This window comes from Lampetra planeri, chromosome 47 (genome assembly GCF_965212315.1).
Source record: "Lampetra planeri chromosome 47, kcLamPlan1.2.h2, whole genome shotgun sequence".
Classification (NCBI taxonomy): Eukaryota; Metazoa; Chordata; class Hyperoartia; order Petromyzontiformes; family Petromyzontidae; genus Lampetra; species Lampetra planeri.
In genome coordinates this window covers 5,352,367-5,375,267 of record NC_136153.1, presented here as the reverse complement: position 1 = coordinate 5,375,267, position 22,901 = coordinate 5,352,367, and the positions used below count along the sequence as shown (strand labels likewise).

The window sequence follows — 22,901 nt, the reverse complement described above, 5'->3', positions numbered from 1 at the left end:
CCTGCCAACAGTTGGGTGCTGACAAGAAGGGACGTTCCAGGCATTCATTTTTATAAATAAGTCTGCCTAGGATGGGGGCCAGTTGCCCATTGCCAATGACACCCTTGACCAAGAATTCAACAGGGGGCTCACTGAAAGAGTGCGAGATTAACCTACACGATGGACTGTTGGGGCAAGCGGCAGCAAAAACAATATTAAGGCTACGCACGGCACACACAAACGGTGGCGAGGCCGGCACCATGCGTGGCTTTCCTGCTTTTGTCTGCCCAGTTCTGATGGTTTGCACACGGCAATAGATACAGTGGCACCTCGGTACACGTCGTTAATTAGTTCCAGAAGGTAGGACTTATACCGAAAATGACGTATACCAAACGAATTTTTCCCATAAGAAATAAAGGGAAAGGAAACAATCCGTTCCAGAGTATAAGAAATTATATTTTAAATGGCATATTATACATTAATAGGGTTGCATAAAATAATTTAGACACTATTTATTACTAAAATGCATAAATAAATTAAAATTTATTGAAATAAAAATGTATTGTAACGTCACTTTACCTTGCTGAGAGGAGTTGATAGCCTACGAGGATGGTGGTGAGGAAGGGGAGGAGTCATGAACGGGGTCTACGCGAGTACGCGGTGACTCATCCCGACCCATACAAGTTCTAGCAAGCGCGTCGTATCCCAAGCAAGACGTCGTATCCCAAGCAAGACATTTTTTTCGTCAAAACACGCCGTATTCCAAAGCGGTCGTATACCGAGGTATGACTGTACTTACTTAAGGCAGTCGACCCGAGGAGGACCAAGACTGCTTCAGATATCACTTGCACTGGATGTTAGGGGGCCATCCATAAATGATGTCACGCGATTTTGGACGATTTTTTACCCCCCCCCCTCGTCACACGGCGTCATAAAAAGTCAGACCCCCCTCAAATATGACGTCACAAAGCTCTGCCCCCCCCCAAACCATATTCCCATTTTGAAAATAAAATATGCTTTAAACTATTGTCTTTGTAATGCGTATTCAATGTGCCGCTGCACTCTGATGTTGTAGGAGTGTTGTTATAACAATTAGTATTGTTATAACAATTCTATATTTATTTTAAAGTTGCGCATTTTGATGCGACGTCACATTTCTCAAACCCCCTCCCCCCTCGTCACACATCGTTACAAATGTCTGACCCCCCCCCCACCCCCCAGGTACGTGACGTCATTTATGGACGGCCTCTTAGACCTGGCCGGAAATCCACCCCAGACGACTGGGTTCAAAGTGCAATGAAGGCGCTTCCCATTCACCATCGCACACGCGCACATTTTAGGCACACAACCACAACGATGGAAATAAACCGGAACTAGACGAAGATATTTTTTATCTTACCAGGTAAGGCCCAGCTCTTTTTCACAAGCGACCTGGCCAAAAGGGATCGCTCAATGAAGTGGCTCATCATGCGGAGATGTATAGCAGCCAAATCAACGCGTGTTTCGAAAATGTGTAGGGGAAAAACCGGAGGACCCAGAGCAAAATCCACCCGACCATGGGGAGAACATTTAAACTCCAAATATTACAGGACCTCCTACATACCAGGCGAGGGAGTTAACATCTCGCCACCGCATCCAAAAAAATTCACCCACATGGCGACATGCATGGTTTGGCTGCATCCAAACCAAGGCTGCCTCATGTTCCACATTAGACAAGAACCCTTCCCCGATCGCTTGCAACTTTTGAAAGCCATTTATCACGCACATATACGCGCTCAAATGCGACAGGCAACAAAGAAAAGCTCTGTGTGATAAAGTGCACGTGGAAAACCCGGTTCGCTACTGCTCCGGTATTGGAGATCAATGGTGCTGCTGCATGTGTGTCCTAGACTTCCTGTATTGTCAAGGCCGCGGTGCAGGGTGCGTGCCCCCATCTCATCTGGTTTTGGATGCCAGCTGCTTAAGGGGGCCGTGCGGAGAGAGCCATGATGAAGACCAGATGCTGTCTCGCTTTGCGATTCACGCGCAAGGGGGGGTTGCGGGGGGACACGTGGGAGCATGTGGCCCCAGCATGCCGCCCTAGCATGCAGCAGCAGCAGCAGCGGCCCCAGCATGCAGCAGCAGTGGCGACGGCTGTGGTCCCAGCAAGCAGCAAGAAGCACACATTTTCCAAGGCGGCGTTGTCCGGTTTTCCTCCCTGCCGCTTCGCATAAATAGGGCGGGCGGGCAGACTGGCGGCGAGAGTGGGAACACATGCATCGCACCCCCCTCCCCCCCTTGCGGCGGTCGATCCTAGAGCAAGCCTCGCCGGGTCAGAGCCCTCGCACTCCGGCGGCGACGACTCCACGAGCAACATTGACCTTTCCCACGGGTGCCAAACCGAGGAGGCCAGCCTGAGCTGATCACGGCGAACCAGCGGGCAAAGGGGGGCCCCCCCTTTAAGTCGCCAACCCCACCAGGCGTAGAAGCCTCGTAGTCGAGAGTGTATTTGTTTAACCGGGGGAGATCTCAAGAGGCCAAGATAGTCATAACCAGTGATGAACAGTGACAAGTAATCCGCTGTGGTGGAAGCAAGGGCGGGGGCGGCTGTCCAGGGCACCCCTGCTGAGTTGGGGGGTGGGGGGGGGCAAGCCTGCGACTGAATTGTTGGAAACGGAGCAGTTGGAGGCTCGGATTTTTATTTTGGGGGGCAGGCGACACCGACTGCACCTTGCCCTGGGCGCTCAGGGGATCGGAGGCACCGGGCCGTCACTGGCTCAGTGCGTCCGCTTCAGCCACCCGCGATTTGAGCTGCGTTCTCACGAGCCCATCTCATCTCGTCCAGATTTATATCGCGTCTTCACCAAAAGGCGCTTTAACCAAAGGGCGCTTTACACAGCAATTACGAAATTGCTCCATGAGATGATAATGGTTTGAAATTAAGAATGGGGTTATTATTAAACGTGGCAGTGCAGTTTTAGTGACAGTAGGACAGCTGGGAGTGTTAAGGAGGGGTTGGGGGTATATATAATTAATTTTAATTAAAGTAATTATAACGATGCAATTAAGCATCTGAACACATGTGGAGGAGAATAGAGATGTGCAATTTTTTTTATTTGCTCTGTCATACATCCAAAAGGTGTTCGTCACACTGTAAATCATACCAAATCGATTGCTGAACGGGCTGCTGACTACACTTAGGCACACGGCTTAGTCACTGGCTGCTGAACCCAGAGTTGAACCCAGGTCCTCAGGGGCGCCTGCACAGTGCACCAAATCCCGGGCCACACCAGCCACCTACATTTTACTAAATCAAGCGCCATAATCGTTACTTTAATTTTTGCCACTCTTAAAATGTAGCTAATTTAAATGGACATTCACTCATTTGGGTCGGCGGAACATTTCCAGCATCATTTACATAAACAAAATACTGTATATATTACACATATCAGAGACACTAAATCGCAGTTAAGTTAGCGCTGCCCCAACAGACACCCTTGCTGGCCCTTGGCTCCAACGACTGCCTTGCATGGCGTCAAGAGAGATGGCAACAATGCGTACACCCCCCCCCCCCTTCTTGCGATGCGTTCTTTAGGCCGATCTGCAAAACGTCGGACAATCGCGGCGGCACAACCGGAAAACGCAACGGAGGGGTTTGTGTGGCGGCAGCAGCGCGACGGCGAACAAACAACCAAGATAAGCGCAGAAAGTATAAGGGGCTCTCACTTTAAATTTCGATTTAAAGCTTTCGTGACTGCAGGGATTCATATTCTTGGTTATTTCGGTAAAGTCACGTAGAAGGGAAATAATAAAATAATAAAAATAAAACATAATAAAATATAATTCTCACGACATTTCGGCCACAACACAAGCAGCCATCCTCAGGTGAAGAACAGAGCTGCCGGAAAGACAGCGTCCCAATGAAATTCACGACGTTTCGGCCACAACACATTGAAAGAACCAAGAATATGGGCTCTCACCTTTGCCAGCTGCGAGTTGATCCACTTGGTGAAGGTCTTTCTCTGCACGCCCACCCGCTCATCTAGATGACAAACAACAACAAGACAGGTAAGCACTGGCAACAGCCTTGCAGTGTACCAAGCATGCACGTGCACATATGTACAGCCCTGTTGGCAATCCACTGCTGGATGAAGGCCTCCCCATTCCCCTCCCCCCCCCCGCGTGGGTTCTTGGGACCGTATTTCAAACTTGATGGTCAGTCCCGGTTGGCGAAGGCAGGATGGGGGGGGGAACCACAGACGCGGTAGCACAGAAGCACAGTACAACAATCGATTCTGCTGCACTGGCCTTTGCGGCTCACACCGTAGCCCACACCCCCACAGCCGCCTATGACAAAAAGTTTGCACATACGTCGGTCGCCCATCTGAGCACTGTCCGGGCTCAAGTCCGCTTAGCTTCTGAGAGCTAAACGCAAATCGGGCACATTTCGGGCGATTCGGTCAGAGGCTTCGTGTCAAAAAGAAAAAGAATCCCACTTGATCGATTAAGAGCAGAGCTTCTCCATAGATCTGGGCCCCCTCTAGAGCATATCGGCATGCGGACGTGTACGCTCCGGCTCCGAAACAAACAAATAAAAGTTAGAATGACAAGAGAGTGAGTGGGGGGATTCCGGCCACTACATTCGAGCACACGGTCTCACACGCTGCTTGCAGATTACACGCGGCCATGGGGCAGGGCAGTAACGAAGCGCACAACCGAGAAGAAAAGTTAAATAAACGGCCAGTGAATGTACGTCGCTCAGCACACGACGTGACGTTGCCCATGCGGTCGCTCGTACAAGAGACGGCGAACATCTGGCAGCGCTGCTCTGCCGCAGTTGTCGAATTTCGAACTTGGTGAAGAAAACTGGGGGGTGGTTCTTCCCCATCCTTCTGCCAAACTCGCTATAAACACTCGGACACGTCCGCGTGTGTGTGTGTTGCGATGTTTCGTGTGGCACACACGCCCTTCGCGGAGAAACGAATTAAGCACTCTCCGTGCCGAGTGTTGCTGCATTCACGTCAGAGTTGGTCTCTGCACTCCCCCCTTCCCCCTTGCATATTTTATTTATTAGTCACGATTAGGAGTTGGGGGGGTTACGGTTCGAATCAAGAGTCGAATGTATATTTCCTCCTATTCTAGCCACTGTGACCAAGATCACTGGGAATGCGCCCCACGTCTCATCAGCACTCAGAAGCCAAGCAGGGTTTGAAACTGCACAGAGTTGCTTGGACCGGTGACCACCATTGCGTGGCAAATTGTCATCGGAAGCTGCGGCACTGTGGTGTTGTACTTCTATGCTCCCGCATCTCGTCACAGTTCCTATGATCACTGTTTCATTGTTTTCATGGCTTTATTTTGGTGATTCCGAAAAGTGTATTGGTTTGGCCATGTTTGTTTGTTGTAGTACGGAGTTAGACTGATGGCCTTAATCTAAGTTGTCTTGTGGTTGTTGTTGTTGTTTGACTTGCATCCCACTGGGATTTTTGCACACAGCGTTGGTGGACGGTGATTTTTTTCTGCAATATTTTGCTGTCTTTTCTTGGATTTTCTGTTTGCACTCAGTCACATATTCACTTTAAGATGTTTTTTGTTCATGTTTTTGTTTTTTGTTTGTTGCGGTTGCACCCGATTCAAGAGCCGAATGGCTCACAGGGCTATACCTAATAAATAAACTTGAACTTGCTCCCCACCTTCACCAACGCCAGTGTTGGTGAAGTATGGCCAAACAGCCACCGTGACCGATATGGCGTGCGGCGGTTTCCTCGCGCAGTGGACTTGACAAGTTTTGGCTGTACGTGCCCTGTGTACGCACCGCAAAATGTAGTGGCAAACAGGGGGCAATGCAAACCCGTTGCTACAAAATGTAATACGAATATAACACGGTCTGCTATTTCACACGATTTTAGGCGACGACATCGGAAGCGTGTGAACCAAGTCTTCAACACTACGAATGAATCGATGCACATCGTGGACACGCATACTCTGGCACGGAGGCACATGCCAAAGCCATGTGTGTGTGGAGTGGTAGTGTAGCAGCCGGGTGTGGTGTTGGCCACCCACCCCCTTTGTGTGCCATGCCGGCCTTCATTAGGTGCTCACTAACAGGACTTGCCCCAACAGTCTGCTCAGGCTATAGGGGAATCTTTGTTTTTTGTGTGTAGCGGTTAGCGCTCTGCTCTGTGAACACGGCGACCCGAGTTCAATCCCCGCTCACGGCCAACACCGGTGACGATTATTTAAACCGCGTCCTGGGCCTCCGCTAGGTCGACTCGGCCTCAAATGAGTACCTGGTGCAGTGTAAACATCGCCACTGGGGAGACAAAGGCGGCCGGGCGTGATGTTGGCTACCCACCACCTCGTGTGCCGTGCCGGCCTTCATTAGGTGCTACCTCGCTGACAGCACTTGCCCCAACAGTTGCTAAAGCTACACGGGGGATCTTTGTCTTCGTCTACCATGGAACTATTTAGACCCCCCCCCTACTGGAAAACATCGTTGTTGGCACAGAAGGGCGAATCGGAGACACTTCGGAAAGGCCAAGTTACTGAGACTAGCGCGAAATTGGCGGTTATACAACGTGGACATCACGGCACATAAATGTTTGCAGCCGGGAGCCCCAAATGTTAATAGAGCGGAAGAAAAGCGACGCCTGCGTAGAGCTTGGATTACTTTGGAACAATGGGCAGTGTATATTGTAGTGGCACGCATCATAACAGTTTGAAATGCGGCTTAAATCTATCGCTCTATATTTCTTTCCTGTGCACAAGCCTACAGTTTACGCAGTTAGCATAGCCACTGAGACTATTGGGACGAGGGCAGTCGGCAAGCACCGATCAACCTGGACTAATGGACATCTGTGAGCAAGGAACTTTATATCTCATTGGATTCCCCCAGTATAAAGAATGATTCCCATTCGGATTCTAGAGCCAACATTCAATGTACAAAAAACAGAAATCCTCCATGTAGCCTCCATAGGCTGTTGGGGAAAGTGATGTTAGCGAGCACCTATTAGGGCTGACCTGGCACGCAAGGATGGAGTGTGGTCAGCACCACGCCCAGCCACCTTTGTCTCCCCAGTGCTCATGGCTACACACACCGCTCCAGGGACTTGGTTCAGAAATGTGCCACCGATGTTTGCGAAGCGTGGGGATCTAACAACGCGCTAACCACTGCACTGCTACTCGCACACAGACAAGAGGATGTATGCACTCACGTGGACCAATGCCCACATTACCCATGCACCACCCACAAACAAAAGGCAAAGGCACCCCCCCCCGTATAGCCTGTAACAGACTGTTGGGGCAAGTGCTGCTAGTGAGCACCTATGAAGGCCGGCATGGCACACGAGGGGGTTGTGTGGCCAGCACCACGCCCGACAGCCTTCGTCTCCCCAGTGGCGATGTTTACACACCGCACCAACTACTAATTTGAGACTGAGCCGACCTAGGGGAAGCCCAGATAATCGTCACCTGGTGTTGGCCGTCAGAGAATCGACCGCGGGTCACAGGGTTCGAAGCGCAGCGGCGCTAACCGCGACACTGCCGCTCGACACCACCCACACAAACATCAAGACAAAAACACACGCAAACTGCAACCACACCACCCACCGCAAGCAGAAGTCAGAATTATCCCCAGAGAAGCCCCAATGCCTTTTGTGTCGTGAAAGATCCTTTATTCTAACCGGCGTGCAAGAGAACCACTTAACATTCTATGAGACCGAGAACCCCGTTTTCGTTTGTTGTTTTTAAAATCACGAAATCTTGAAAATTGTGGGAGGTCTTTCTGTGATGTATGGGTGCGCGCGCGTTGCTGTCTCTGAAATGGAAACATTCCTGCGCTGGTGAAATCCTATCAAACTGCACCGCGCGGGGAAAAACATGCAATATTTCATTAGCGTGCGGGGTTCGTAAGCAAAAGAGTCCTGCACGGCATTCCAGAGCAAGAAAATATAATGGCCAGATCCTTACGTAATTTATTCTCGCGAGGAGATGGTATTTACTGTGGCCAGTGGAATGTCATTGAGTCCATAGAGCAAGCCCATTTGTTTTGCCTGTCACATCAAGGAATACATCTGCTAAAACAATCAAGATATCACGAAGATATTTCTAAATACATGCAATATTCGTGTTTTTTTTACAGTGAAAAGCAATGCATAGAGTAGGGCTATATAAACCGTTGCGGTTGTTATTTGTTACTGTAAACTTTTAACTGCCAGTCCTTTGTCAATCCATTGCTGGATGAAGGCCACCCCATGCCACGTAACTCAAGGGTGCTTTTACCCATACTTTGCTACACTGGTCAATGTGGGCTGGTCAGAGGCGAGCCGTGGGATCAGCTCGGATATCCACTCGGCAATTCACCCCACCATGGCCTCGAACTCAGTGTTGCACCACCATCGGCATGGGTTTTCTCCCATGCAAGACCCCTCCTGATGAGGAATCATGAGACTTATTTGGGGCTTTTCCTGGATAAATAACCTGGCATTAGTGGCTCCCCCAAAAGCTCTGCATTGTGAGCGTCTGAATGGAGCGGTAACAAACCCAAGATTCCACCGAACTCAGATGCTAAAAAAGCATCTCCTAGCATAACATGATAAAGCGACAAAAAAAGACTCCCATGTTTATCGTCACCTCTGCCTTACGAAAATAATAATTAGCTGTGATGGAGGGCTCAAGTTCAGCTGAGTCCGTCCAGATTGGCGACATGGAAAGTATTACCGCAACCGAGGTATGACAAACATCCAATTAGCACGGTTGGCTATGTACGGTGTGAAATAAGTTCAAAATTACATACACACTTCTCGATATGGCTGTGGCTATGGAGTACGGGCGCCAACTCCAATTCACTGGTAATAGGTTTTGACCCTTTTATCTGGCACCAAAACCGACACCTTTATACAAGGGATCATGTTTGCAATAACCACCACAAACGCAGTCAAAATGCAAACAAAAAGAGACAACTCTGATAATGATATGCACTGTCCTTGAAATTGATTGGTCCACACCCGAGACGGCTTTTCTTAGAGCCTAGTCTCCACTGGTGTTGGACCAGATTACACCAAAAAGGCGTACAACTCAAAAACAGCGCACTATCATTGTATTGAGAGCTCGGGGTAAGCATTTACACTATGAGACCTCCTTTGCCAGTAGCAAGATATAGTAATAAGGTTTTACTCTTTTATCTGGCACCAAGACTGAACCAATCAATTTCAAGAACAGTGCATATCATTATCAGAGTTGTCCAAATTTCGATTTAAAGCTTTCGTGACTGCAGGGATTCATCTTCTTGGTTCTTTCGGTAAAGTCACGTAGAAGGGAAGTAATAAAATAAATTCAGACTCTGTCTTATCGACAGACATGTTCTTCACCTGAGGACCGGCTGCTTGTGTTGTGGCCGAAACGTCGTGAGAATTATTTTATTATGTTTTATTTTTATTATTTTATTACTTCCCTTCTACGCGACTTTACCGAAAGAACCAAGAAGAAGAGTTGTCCAGTTCACTGGTAGACTGGAGTAAGGCGACTAGTCACTCACCTACCTGCCGTTTTACCAGTGACCCCGATAATATCCCATGAGAAACGAATCCGTAAGTAGGCCTGCCGTGGTTGTAATGGTGAGCGCACTGGACTTGCAATCCAGAGGTCACCGGTTCAATTCGACATTGCCAACGTGGCAGTTGAAATAGGTTTTTACCCTTTAAACTGGTACAAAACTGACACCTTTATACAAGGCATCATGTTTGCAATAACCACAACACAAGCAGTCAAAATGCAAACAAAAAGAAACAACTCTGATAATGGTAATGATATGCACTATCATTGAAGTTGATTGGTCCACACCCGAGACAGCTTTCCTTAGAGCCTAGTCTCCATTGGTGTTGGACCAGATGACGCCAAAAGGCGTACAACTCAAAAACAGCGCACTATCAGAGTATTGAGAGCTCGGGGTAAGCATTTACACTATGAGACCTCCTTTACCAGTGGCAAAATATAGTAGTAGGTTTTTACCCTTTAAACTGGTACAAAAACTGACACCTCCCTCGCCACTTCTGTCCACTCAGCAGTATAAGGTGGGTAACACCACAGCGAGTCAATTGGCAACTGTGTGGTAGGGTAAAGTGTGGGTACTCACACCTCTTCAAAAGACACCTGGCCATCGTGGTTGAAGGGGGCAAAGTACACCGTCGTCTAAACGAGGCTCTCTAGAGCTCCCTGTCGCCCAGGGGTCAGCAGCCAAAAAGACATGGGCCATTTTCTTTAAAATCGAATTTGGTTTAAAAAAAAAAACCCTAACAATATTTCAAGAGCAGCAATTTCATGCGAACACGAGAAGGTGGTCTCTTAATAACGTCACGAGGCAGTCCTTAAAAGAGCAGCATGCGGCTCGAGCCGAGGCCTTCCCACCAGCAGTGACGCGAGGGCAAGCAATTGCAAGCGCCGCATCTTTACACGCAAGCGAAAAAACACATTTCGGGCGGCACCTAAGCCTTTGATTTTTGCTTGTAAGCAATCGCTGACGCCACCCCACCTCCGCCCCCCTCGAATGGTCTTGCTACAAGAGTCTGGACGTTGGGCTTCCAAAAAAAAAGTTGAGTTTGTTTCCCCATGCATCGATCGGGGGGGGGGGGGTGGGTATTTTTTTTAAATAAAAAAATGTTTCTCCCGCACCGGGCCGACCTTCCCAGTGCAATCTCCCCCGCCGCTGCAGCCGAGGAGGCAGCCCCAGACGCACCGAGCGCTACACCCCATCCCTCCGGGGGGGCCACCAGTGTAAACATGCTGCTGCTGCTGGAGCAGCGAAAATAAATGGCTGTAACACTTCTCGAAATTACATAAACGTAGCCTTTGTGCGAGCGAGCGAGCGCCAGAAAAATGACGGAATTACGTTAACTGCCTCTTCGTGTCGGAGCTGAGTTATACGGCCAGGGGGAAATTAATAGGTTTTTTTACGTAGCATCGACATTCGAGCTACGAGCACAAAAGTTTCATGAAGGTAGCCATCGTCCGTTGTTCGTGTGGTGGTTAGCACGCTGCGCTACGAACCCGGCGACCCCAGTTCGATTCCCGCTCACGGTCAACACCGGTGGCGATTATCTGAACCGATCATGGGCCTCATCTAGGTTGACTCAGCCTCAGATGAGTACCTGGTGCGGTGTTATAAACATCGCCACTGGGGAGACAAAGGCGGTCCGGCGTGGTTCTGTCCCGGCCTTCATAGGTGCTCGCTAACAGCACTTGCCCAAACAGTCAGCTATAGGCTACACGGGGGAATCCGTCTTTGTATCACTACGGAGGGTCTTGTTGTGTTGCTCACTGTCCATGGAACCCCTTTTCCCCAGCGTTGTTCACAACCTGGAGACGAGGGCAGTGGTTTAAGTCCACTTCGAGTCGTGTTTTACTCACTCGTTTTGAGTTCTCTAAATTACCTTTAGACGGACACTTCGTTTCTTTTCCCTCCCCTTGGCGAAAAGCAAATTTACTTACAGCGCTTTGAGTAGCTTGCAGAGGGGCGCTTTATAAAATGTAATTCATTAAATCTTGACTTAAAGCTTTCGTGACTGCAGGAATTCTTATTCTTGGGATATTTCGAAACGTCGCGATTTGTTTTATTTTATTTCTAACTACGTGAATTTACCGAAAGAACCAACGAGTATGGATTCCTGCAGTCACGATAGCTTCAAATCAAGATTCACGTAGAGCGGTTCAAAGAAGAACCCATCTTCGTGACTTTACCGAAACATCCAAAGAATATATATTCTATTACTTTCATTATCGACTTAGCCCACGCTGCCGTCTTAACGATGTACCAATGAGCGATAACTTTATTGACACGCTGTACGCCATCAGCTCGGTGGTTTAGAGGCATAGGGTTCGGATCAACGACTCGAGACGAAAGGGAGGCATAAGAGGGGTTTGGTGGATCGCACCGATCTTTGAAACTCTCAAAGCCACCGGGGGGGGGGGGGGGGGCCGCGGAGGTGGTCACGAGGTGGCTGGACAGCAATCTGCGGGTGTGGACCGTGTACGTACGCCCTGGGCTATTTTTTTAAGGTTTCAGGCCACGCAAAAAAAGTTGAAACGAAACGTGGCACACACACACACACTGCCAGGATTAAATAAACTAACAAGCCCATCATCAGCATTTACTCCACGTGGGGTTTCAATCCCCGGCGTGATGTTATCGATGGCCTTCGAGGGCGGTCTCTTTCTGCACTCACCCTACTACTTAAGCTGCAAGAGAGGAGAAAAAAAACAAATCGATAAAGCATAGCACCCACAGCTCACGAATCTGACGACGCACGGGTTTGCTCGCAGCAAACGCTTCTCCATTCTGAACAGGAGAAAGCCCGAGCATACCCCGCACGCTACCCCCCCACCCCCACCCAGCTTCTCATTGTATCAATCACGTGAATGCAGTTTGCATTTCGAGCACTCTGGATTTCTAACCAAGTAACGAAAATATGCAGCGGTAGTCGACGGGAGACCACGCTCGATATCGTCACCTTTTCCTCTGGCACTCTGTGCCTGGTTCTGCGTCTCCAACACAATGTCCTCCTCCCCTCTCTATTAAATCACTTATCGTCTTGCGCGGACACAATACCTCACTGTACTCGACAGAATCCAACGTTGATGGACGATCCAGCCCCTCGCAGATTCCACTACAGTCACCTCGCTCAGCGACGGACGATCACCTCAGTGTCACTCTTCTATTGCTACTGCCATGGCTGCCGTTCCCGTGATCATCACTCAGTGCATCCTGCACCCGATGATTCAGGAACTAGACTGACAGTTTTGGCTCAGTTTAAACACTTAGGCTTTCGCGGCCAATTGCATCCATGAGGTTTTTTTTTTTGGGGGGGGGGGGGCGGGTTAGAGAACGTAGCGGTGTTCAAACCACCATACCCCCAGGCCAATATTCCTTCCGTTTACAATTCTTTCCTCGCACTTTTCCAACTCCTTCATGGAATTCAAGACGGGCTCGAAGCTCCGAACCTGCTGAGAATTTCTAGGGCCGCTTTGGGCCCGTGCTTGGCAACCGCCATGAAATAAAGAAAAAAGATTCGAATTTACCTAACGCGGCCCTGGAAAGTAGTGGACCCTACGAAAAAACGGCTCGATATCCGAGGGCCTCTTTCCCCCCGCTCCGTCCAGAGCTGACTCGGACTGAAGCTACCTGCCGCAGAGTCGCGGTTCACAGCACCAAAGCCAGCGGACACGCATCCAAAAAAAAATCGCTCCTTTTCGCACGGTGTAACTTTCACTCGTTAAGGACCATCCCAAAGGATGTTTGGGGGGGGGGATATTGGATCTCACCTCAGGAACCTGAACTCTGCGAGTTCGATTTAAACCGAAATTGCCGGCGATTCACGCTCAAATAGCGTATATACGAATCGTGTTAAGTTACCACCCCATTGTAAATCCACTGCTGGATGAAGGCTTCTCCATGTCCCGTCAGTTGTGGGGGTTGTTTGACTCGACTTCACCACGCTGGTCAGCGAGCGGGTTTGGTGACGAGGGGTCAGGACCGGTTCACTCGGCAACACCGATGTTGGCCACGGCCTGGAATCGAACATGGGTCGCTCTGTGGAGAGTGCAGCGCGCTAGTGACTGCATCACCGCTCCAGAGTACGGATTGCGTTTAAGGAGAGGTTGTCTTGGACTTTTAACTAATGCTAATGGCACGATAACTAAAACCTTCAGAGAGCTGCCTTTTGTAGAGAATTAACACGAGAGCGAATGAGTGCATATAAATACAATAAATAAATCCATTGCGCAGTTTAAGCCATGTTTTCAAAGATGTTACCATTCACATTTTAAGTCTTTAAAGAAATGTCAAACCCAGGGTATGTATGTAGGGATGCATGGATACAAACTTAAACCGATTCATTTTCTCATAGATACAAGCATGAAATCGTCCACGTAAGAATATTTTGTTTCTATCCTGTAAATTAACCTCATTATGCTAACTATAAGAAGTGTAAACTGTATAGTGTGTCCTTCCCCTGCACCTGCGATTATCATGGTTGGCTACGTACAGTGCGCGCAAAAGAAGTGCAACATTCAAATCATACAAATAATATAAAGAAGAAAACGAATCTATTTTTATTTGGACTGAAACTCCCAAATCATGGATAATTCAGATCCACCACACAGGTTATGTACATCGACTCTGCTATACAGCACACAAATCAAAACGATAACTCGTACATTATGAACCAAGCCTGTTAATTCCTGGTATTACTGCCACTCGTGTGGGTGGAATATCCTTCCTTGTTCTATTTGTCCACTCACTGATATCGGCTGGACCCTCATATCCACGTCCACTCCAGTCCTACAACATCCTGGTTCGCCACTTGACACAAGCCCTCTTGCAGCATATCTCAGTCTCCACCACGGTGCATCCACACTCGTGACATGTTCGTACATAACGCAATGTAAAAGTAATATACTTACTCAAAGTATGCCTTCACATATGTAAAAAGTCATTTTTTTCCACCTCTCACCCAAAACAAAAATCAAATCTACTCTATTGGTGAATATAGACTTTAAAAGGTAAAAGTCGCAGCCCTGCAAGTACTTGGACATGCCACTGCTGGTTGAAGGGCCTTGCACTAGGATGGAAAACCTCTCCAAAGGATGCTATTTGGCCTACTCTTCCATTCTGGCCAGACACTTGGAAGAGGTGGAAGCACCCACCACACTTTACCTCCACCGCGCATGCGACCCGGCCGGCCGGACAAGAGGGCGAGGTGATTTCAAGAAACCTGCACATCATTTTCATCTGCTGCGACAGGAGGTCGAAATGAACTTCCTCCTCCTTCTGGAGCACACACCCAGCGTGCTCGCCGCTAACACGCGGCGCCAGCATCCGGTGAATATATAGAACGGATGGCTAAACATTAATCGATCTTAATAAATTATTACAGTGGAACATTGCGACGTCAGCGCAGGCCTGCAATCACGGACAGCAAAACACAATGGCCATGCCGCTTTGGTCGCAAATTGACAAACCAAATTACTTCAATTAGAATGCGGAATGTCACCGCGCATTATTGAATGGCGGGAAATTACAAAAGGCTTAACGATTGAAATGTTGCTGCTGGCTTAGCATTTACAGCGTATATACAAAATTGCACAAACTAAAAACAATATCTATTCATCCTGCAGTTTTTTTTCTACTTTCTCATCGACAGAACTTATTGTTTTTTAAATGCTATCCAACACAGCGTTGCTCGTTGCACGTTAACAGAGCGGCGTTTGTCTACCGCACGGGGACTGGAGGAAAGATCGGCTGAGCGTGCCCCCCATGTCCGAGTCGGGACAAACGAGGTCGGCAAAATCGGCAAAACGAGCAAATGAAGAAGTAAAAAAAAACAGGTCGACGTCGAGCGAATTTGACGGCCGTACATTTTTGAAAAGCGCCGGTTTTTTGTTGCTGTTTAAAGTGCGCACAGAACGCAACGACACAACGCGCGCTGGCTTCTCTACTCACCGCACAGCAGAGACATCTGCTTAGAGCCGTCAGCAAGGGAACGACGCCTGAGTCAAGCTCTCACAGTGCAAAGCACCACCACCACACAACCACGGAGCAGTAGTAGGAGGAGGAGGGAACGCAGAAAAAAACGTTCTTTTATTTCCGTCCCTTTTTACTCTCACAACAAGGCTTATAGCCCTCATGCTGAGGCTCCGCTCAAGTATGGAGCTGTCGTGGGGGGTGGAGGAGGAGGGGGGGGGCCCTTGGTGCTGCCTCAACAACCGCCGAGGCTGCACGGAGCGTTCAAAAATTAAACGGCCGCAAGCATGGACAGGAAATAAATTAATCACCGTGAACAACACAATGCCCCCTGCTGTTCCCGTTCCAACCCCTGGTCAAGAGTTTGCAGCGCGTTCGAAGCGTGTGCTTCGTCTGCTTTATCCGCCCGTGTTCTTCTTCGGCGGACAACCCCCCCTCCACAACTTTGGAGGTAGTTGCTAAAGGCAATTTTTGGAGCAGGGGCTGACCACCGGACACCCCTCTGAGAAAAGTGGTGCATTCTGCCTCCTTGCGGTGCCTCTGCCTGGTCACAAGAGCCACCAACCCCACACTTCCACCCCACCCCCCCACCAAGCTGAATTGCCATGGGGGCGAGTTTTTTTGTTTTACACCTCGCTAAATTTTCACCAGAATAACAAAAGATTGCCAAAGCTCTCCGAGCGGGGCTCAGAGCACGCACGGTGTTTACAGCACGCGCGAGTCACTGGACATCTGTGAAAGAGCAGCTTCAGAGCTCACCACGATGCCTCCAGTCTAAATGACGATACGGGATTTGGCTAACGTGTGCGATTATACAAAAAAAAGAGTTCCTAGTGAACACTGCCAATTGTTGGCGTGGTTGCAACCACTGGGGGGGGCCCAACCGTTCCGGGTCTGACTGGGATCCCCACCACTTTCAATTTTAGACAAAGGCGCGTCTGGGGGTGGGAGGGAGGGGGTGTCCCTCGATGTGTGTGTGCACTCCGAAATGCGCGACGTGAAAACAGAGGGAGAGCTTCTCGTGTGTTGCAGGAAGAGAGAGGCCCCAACTACGTATCTCCTCTCCCTGCCGACAAAGCGAGAATCGTGAGCCACTTTGTTCCCTATCGGGTCGGAGGATGTGGGTTTCAAGGGTCTTCAAGCTACTTTATATGAGTGTTTCAATATCAGTACTAACAACAAAAGGGGTAAAAGCGCAGACCTGCAATTGCTTGCTCACACCACTGCTAGCAGAGGCGGGGGGGGGGGGGCTCTTGATGATGAGCGAACTGGAGGGTGTTTTGGTCTACTCTTCCACATATACAACCGCGCGCGACCTGCCCGTTCGGACAACTTGCGGCGACTCCAATTATACTGCTGGGTGGACAGGAGGCGCGCGGTAGGGATTTTTGAGAAACTCACGCCGCTGTTTCACAACTGCAGGAGCAAGGAGATCGCACCGAACCGGCCACGTTCTGCATCGCAAAACCCCAGCGGCTCGCCAACCACCACCGCAGCGCGCGGGAGCTCCCGGGGTTAATAAAGTATGCGGGCAATGTCAGCCGTAAAGAGCGTGCAATTATTTACAACACCCGAGAGAGAAGTTGTTTTCGGTAAATAATTCTCTCGATGATCTTACGGAGCGCGCACTGTAATGCATTCACGGTGAGAGAGTGGGGGTGCTCCCCTCGTACAGCAACAATGAAACGAACAAAAAAGACGACACATGCAGCCGGTGCTGGATACGGCGGTTCTTTAAACACGAGATGAATAATGCAGCTTGCACCGCAGAACCTTAAGCCACACTTTATTAGCATGCGTGACATTTTTAAAGAGCATAACACATGGGAATCCACAGCAATGATTGAAACGCTGACACAGGCCATATTTTCATCACAGAGCATGTTGTCATTTAAAATGCAATTAATTTACAGAGTCTTATATATTTCATTGATTTAATAATTGATGCCATTCCATGGAACTACCTTCAAATGTAAATATGACATACACACACTAAACAAATTGCTTGCAAAGGGAAAGCAGCTTGGCTGCACGAACAATGCGTTGTTCTAATTCTAATTTTCGAAACCACGCAAAGCGCACACACACTGATCATTTGTTCGAGACTACCGTTCCAGAATGCGAGCCCGTGCATGCATCACAGACACACACGCACAGCCAGACAGACTGTGGGCACAAGAGCTGTTTGCGAGCACGTATTAAAACCAGTACAGGGCACAGATTTGGGAAGAAGGGAGGGGGAAGGGGTTGTGTGGGTAGCATCGTGCCTGGCCACCTTTGTTTCCCCAGTGCCTTTGACGACACCGCACCGTGAAATCATTCAAGGCCGAGCCGAGCCGTGGGAAGTGCCCAGGACAGGTCAAGATACACGCCACCGATTTGAGCATCGACCAGGAATCGAACCCAGTCGACCGGGTTTGCAGTCCAGTTGCGCTAACCATTGCACTACCGCTCCCCCACAGAGGGGGGGGGGGGGAACACACGCGCACACGCGCACGCACGCGCACGCACACTCGCGCAACGACAACACCGCCTAGGAAACTCACGTCGACTGCTCGCGCTGTCACCGGGCGCCGCCGTCATGGATCTCCTCCCGCAGGAGTCGTCCACATCCGACGCGGCCACCGAAGTGGAAACGCAGCAGAACCGATCCCTAACCGTGCCGTCGCCGTCGCCGCCGCCGCCATCGTCGGCATCACCACCGCCGGAGACGGGCTGCCGCTGCCGCTGCTGCTGCTGCCGCTCACACATTCTCCACTCGAGCACCGCGACGCATTTCGTGTGGGTAGCGCGCCCCACGTGCCGTGGCTTGGCTGGGGGAGGGGGGGGGTTGGGGGCAGCAGCGCGAGATCGGTTCAAACGCTCGCGCTCGAACCGATAACGCGCGCGTGCTCCTTGCGCCGAAAGCTGTGGGGGGGGGGGGTAGGAGGGGACGACGACAACGCTACAACGCTGGCCATGGCGCGTGCGGCCGGGGGTGGTGACGCCGACGGGATCGCTGCACGCGCCCCCCACCCCCACAGCCACCACCACCACCACCGACAGCTGCAGATCTAAAGATAGCGCAGCGCAGAGCGGCGCGATGGGCAGCCCCGCGCCGCGCGTCGCACGGGGGAGGCATCGGTCAGGATTGAAAACGCCTCGAACGAAAAGGGCGCGGAGTGACACCCGTCGCTCGCTTCGGGATGCACGCCCAGGGGGTACACGTAAGCGCCGGTGGTGGAGTGCGAAGCGAGTTCGGTTCCCGGCCACGGTAAAAAAAAAAGTAAAAAAAACTTTTAAAAATCGGCATCTGAATCGGCCTTGCAAGTTCCCTCCGCCGCGAGGTTTGCCACCTCTGCAATACAAAAAAGAAACCGGGACATTCCATGGGCAGAAGGATATCTCACAATCCCGGGAGGAGGAGAAGTACAAACAAAAATACATCATCTTGGGCTGTGTCTTATTACGGAAAAACCGGGACTTGTTCAAATGGCCTTCGCAGCCTTAAGGAGATATTCTTTGGTTCTTTTCGGTTAAGTCACGTCTAAAAGTAAAATAAAATAATAAATAACATATTACGACGTTTCGATTGCAACACAAGCAATCATCATCAGGCATAAAAGAAACAGCAACAAAAAATCTAACTAGAAAACTCTAGACAGACATACAAGCAGACAGACATCACGACGGCACACAGAGAGAGGACACAAATCGGAAAACTATAGACAGACATACAAGCAGACAGACATCACGACGGCACACAGAGAGAGGACACAAATCGGCACAAAGAGAGGGGTCGTTTCTGTGACGGTCCTTAAATATAGAGAGGGGGGGCGGGGACGGAGAGAGGGAGGGGGCAGAGAGAATTAGCATATCAATGAGTGTACGGCAACGTAGTGTACGGCAACGTACTGCTGTGGAACGGGCACGCAAGATTGAAAACTAGGAGGCACACGAAAATTAAGGAGATGTTTTCCTCGTATGGCTACCTAAAAAAAAGAGGGGAGATCCTGAAAAAATAACCCTCCTGACATCCTACACGCTAATCTAAACCGTTTGACTCCCAACGTCGCTGAAAACGAGGCACCGGCGCATGAGGGACGCAGTCCTAGCGGCAGGAACATGTTCATTCAGCGGGGCCCACACAAATGATGCGATTTGTCCCCACAGTAATTTGCTTTATGCTGAAAGTCCGTTTAAAATTCATGAGATTTCCGCGGGCGCGCGCGTGCGTAGGCCGGGGTGTATGATCCAGGCACGTAAATAACCGAATAATTTGTTTAGATCTGTGTTTTTTTTTCTCAAAACGCCCGGTGTACTCCCCCGTGCGATCGCCCCCCCCCCCCTCCACTATTTGTTTGGGAATTTACAGGGAAAAAAGCGACGTGATAGAAAAAGCCATCGCCATGACGACGAATCATGAAAGTATCCGGCAGGGTTAGGCGGCCCCCCCCCCCCCCGAAACCAGCGCCAATGCAACCCACGAGTTCCCTCGGATGAGCTGGGTTTGTTTAAACTAATGCATTAACCATCTCCACCCAGCCCGCGTCCTCCAGCTCGGCATTTATGCACTTCTGTTTCTTGCTTGTAATGCATGCGCCGCGCACAGGTCGCAAAGGTCAGCACTACACGCCGTTTTATTTATTTTTTGTTCCTCATCTGGATGAACAAGCGAGCGAATGGATTAAGGACGGCCACGGATGCTGGCGTTTCCCTCTCGTCCGAGCCGTGCAGAAGCCAGCGCCAACTCCTTTGTGGCGGGTTTTCATCTCTGCTCGAATGCGGGTTTTTGTTGTTGTTGTATGCTTCGCGCTAATAATATGCTTGAATAACTATGAATGCTCTTCAATTGATATTAAAGCTTTGTACTCTGTAGAAAAGCCGAGCGCGCGCGCGCACGCACGCACGCGCGCGCTTCGCAGCGATGCAACCTCTTTTATCATTCTTCAGTTCCCTCTCTCTGTGCCAATCACGTGTCCCGGGCTGACCTGCACAAACACGGGTGGCGCGGATATAAAACTTCAGAGTCTCCACGCTCTTCCCGCAAAGAGGCTTGTCGTGAGTCGTTATCGATTTTTTTTTTTTGGGCGAAGTCGAGAAATCACCCTCACCAATATTAATCGTCACAAATGTATTTAATTGTCACGTGACAAAATCAACTTCGGGTTTGGTGTTTGTGTGGCATTTATGAACGGGCACACATTTTGGTCAATCGTGGTGGCCCAACCCAAAATATTGCGCGAATCGTATTTGGCTTCGAAAGCCGACGTGTGTTTGAGAGACGTATCGTTATCCACAGCTGTGGAAGTGCAGGGGTTTTAGAAGTTTTCCCGCCACTGATGAATGCACCAACCTCCGCGTGGAGGAGGAGAGATTGCATTGTGGAGGCATCCAAGAGCATCTCCACCCCGCAAACCTCACCCAATCCTCCTCGCGTTTCTTCATCAAACGTCACTTGAAACGAGCGAGCATTGCCGTGCCATTAACTCTTTCACTTGTTCTACAACAACCGCTATTCGCCACTAAGTGGCGGTGACGTTACCACAACGCTTGTGCCAGGCTATGTGCACGTTGAAGCCACGTGAAGTGTCGAACACCCGCCGGCAGGAGGTCACGTGGCAGACCCAAGTGCCATCCACAAGTCGACTGACTGAGATGACTGGCCGATGCAACACCTGTTCCCCCTACTGTGTCAACTTGCTGTGTTTTAGCCACTCGGCACTCTGCTCGTTGTTGTGAGCGTCGCTCCTCTGCCCTCCGTTGCTGCTGGATGGCGACTGCCTCCAACTGCCCAGTAGCGTCCTTCACGAGCCTCCTCCACAGAGGCCGATCTTGACACCGCTGGTACCAGTCATCGGCAAGTCCACTCAGCTCCACGTCCTCCTGTACCACATCACTCCATCTCTTCTCTAGCCCGTGCCGCGCCCATTTATCCTCCTCGATCCGGCCGAGGAGACTTTCGCACATTCAAATGAGACTGTTCTGATCTTCTTGCCAGGAGTATTAACTTCGAATTCAACCAGCGGGCTGGGAGATTATATGGTGCAGTTTTTTCCCCCGTGTGCAATGATCTTCAGTAGAAAATGGCAAACTTTGCATCTCATCCTAAAGGACACCTCTGTTAAATGGTCTTGCACCCAGGGCCGGATTAAGTTTAAATGGGAGGCCCCAGGGTTGTTATAAACAAAATCTTTTACTTTACAATATTACCCACACCAATGCCAAATATAACATTGTTATTTACCTTTGTTATCTCAGTTCTGGTGATAACGCTTGTGCCGAACAGCGAGAAGGGCCGAGGATCGATGCCCGACTTGGGAGCCTTTCTGCGTGAGTTTTCCCCCCGGGTTATCTGGTTTGCTCCCATTAGCAAAAAAAACCAACCCACCTACACTGCAACCGGTTATTAACCAAACATCCTAATGCTGAAACATTACCTGCAAATCACTCAAGTGGCATGACAGCAACATCGCTGCAAACAGGACTAGCCTGAAAATAAAAAGTCTTGAGGCTCGGTGAGGACTTTTCTGGATAAACAAACGAAAAAGTGTTATATACAAATTCTACAGATACAACATTTTCAATTACGCCACGTGACTTGTAGCAACGGCACAGACCGATGCCATGGCTTTTCGTTTCAAAAAAAAAAATCACCGCACAGCTGGAGGTTGCCAACCCGTGGTCCCGTGGACCACGAAGTTGCTCTGCAAGGCCATGGGACTTGGTCCGTAGAACCGTTGCTGGCACCGTGAATTCGAAATCGTTTTAATTAAAAACATTTCTTGGAGAGTGGCGATCCGCAAGCATTTTATTTAGTGGGTTGACGGCGGTTCCGGATTAAGCTAGTGCATGGCCTGCAGCATATGTTATAAAGGGGCCCTATATATAAAACAACACGTTAATATTAAGAAATGTTTTATTTGCATAGTAAAGTAATTGTAATTTTCAATTGCTATACAGCCAGCTAATACGACAAATCGCCGACCTTAAACACCCAGTCGTTCATAAAAGTTGAAGGCAGTATAATTCTATAGTAAGAGCAAGTACAGAATCACTGAACGGGAATTTATAGCTTGAAAGCATTTAGCGGAGCCCTTGAAAGTGCGGGGCCGGTAGCATATGTAGCTACATTTGCTACTCGGATAATCCGGTACTGGTTGACGGTGGTGCGCGGCTCCAGAAATTCTGGGAAGCAATCATCTATCAGGCTTCAAAGTGCTACAAAGCAATAACAGTCTATATATACACACACACATTTCTACGTATGTTGAATTTCTTTCGCACAGTACGTAAGCCAACCGTGCTAAATCTGAGGGGGCCGTTAAAAATCCGAGGGCACCTTCCCCCCCCCCCTTCGTTTAACAAAACAAATCCCGGCAGGGCCTTTTTCATGGCCACGCCTGCATTGTTAAATAAAACGAATCAAGCCCAATGGCCACACACTCTG

The 22,901-nt window shown here is 49.6% G+C and overlaps 1 protein-coding gene across 7 annotated transcripts in view; it reads right to left on the bottom strand.

Annotated features, from left to right (window-relative positions):
* LOC144733531 (dystrophin-like) overlaps positions 1 to 22,901 on the bottom strand; it is a 393,684-nt gene that overhangs the window by 305,261 nt on the left and 65,522 nt on the right. For all 7 annotated transcript variants that reach the window (XM_078615485.1, XM_078615482.1, XM_078615479.1 and 4 more), the window contains one exon: positions 3,939 to 4,000. In XM_078615485.1, coding sequence (XP_078471611.1) covers positions 3,939 to 4,000 — 62 coding nt within the window. The remainder of the gene's footprint in view (positions 1 to 3,938; positions 4,001 to 22,901) is intronic.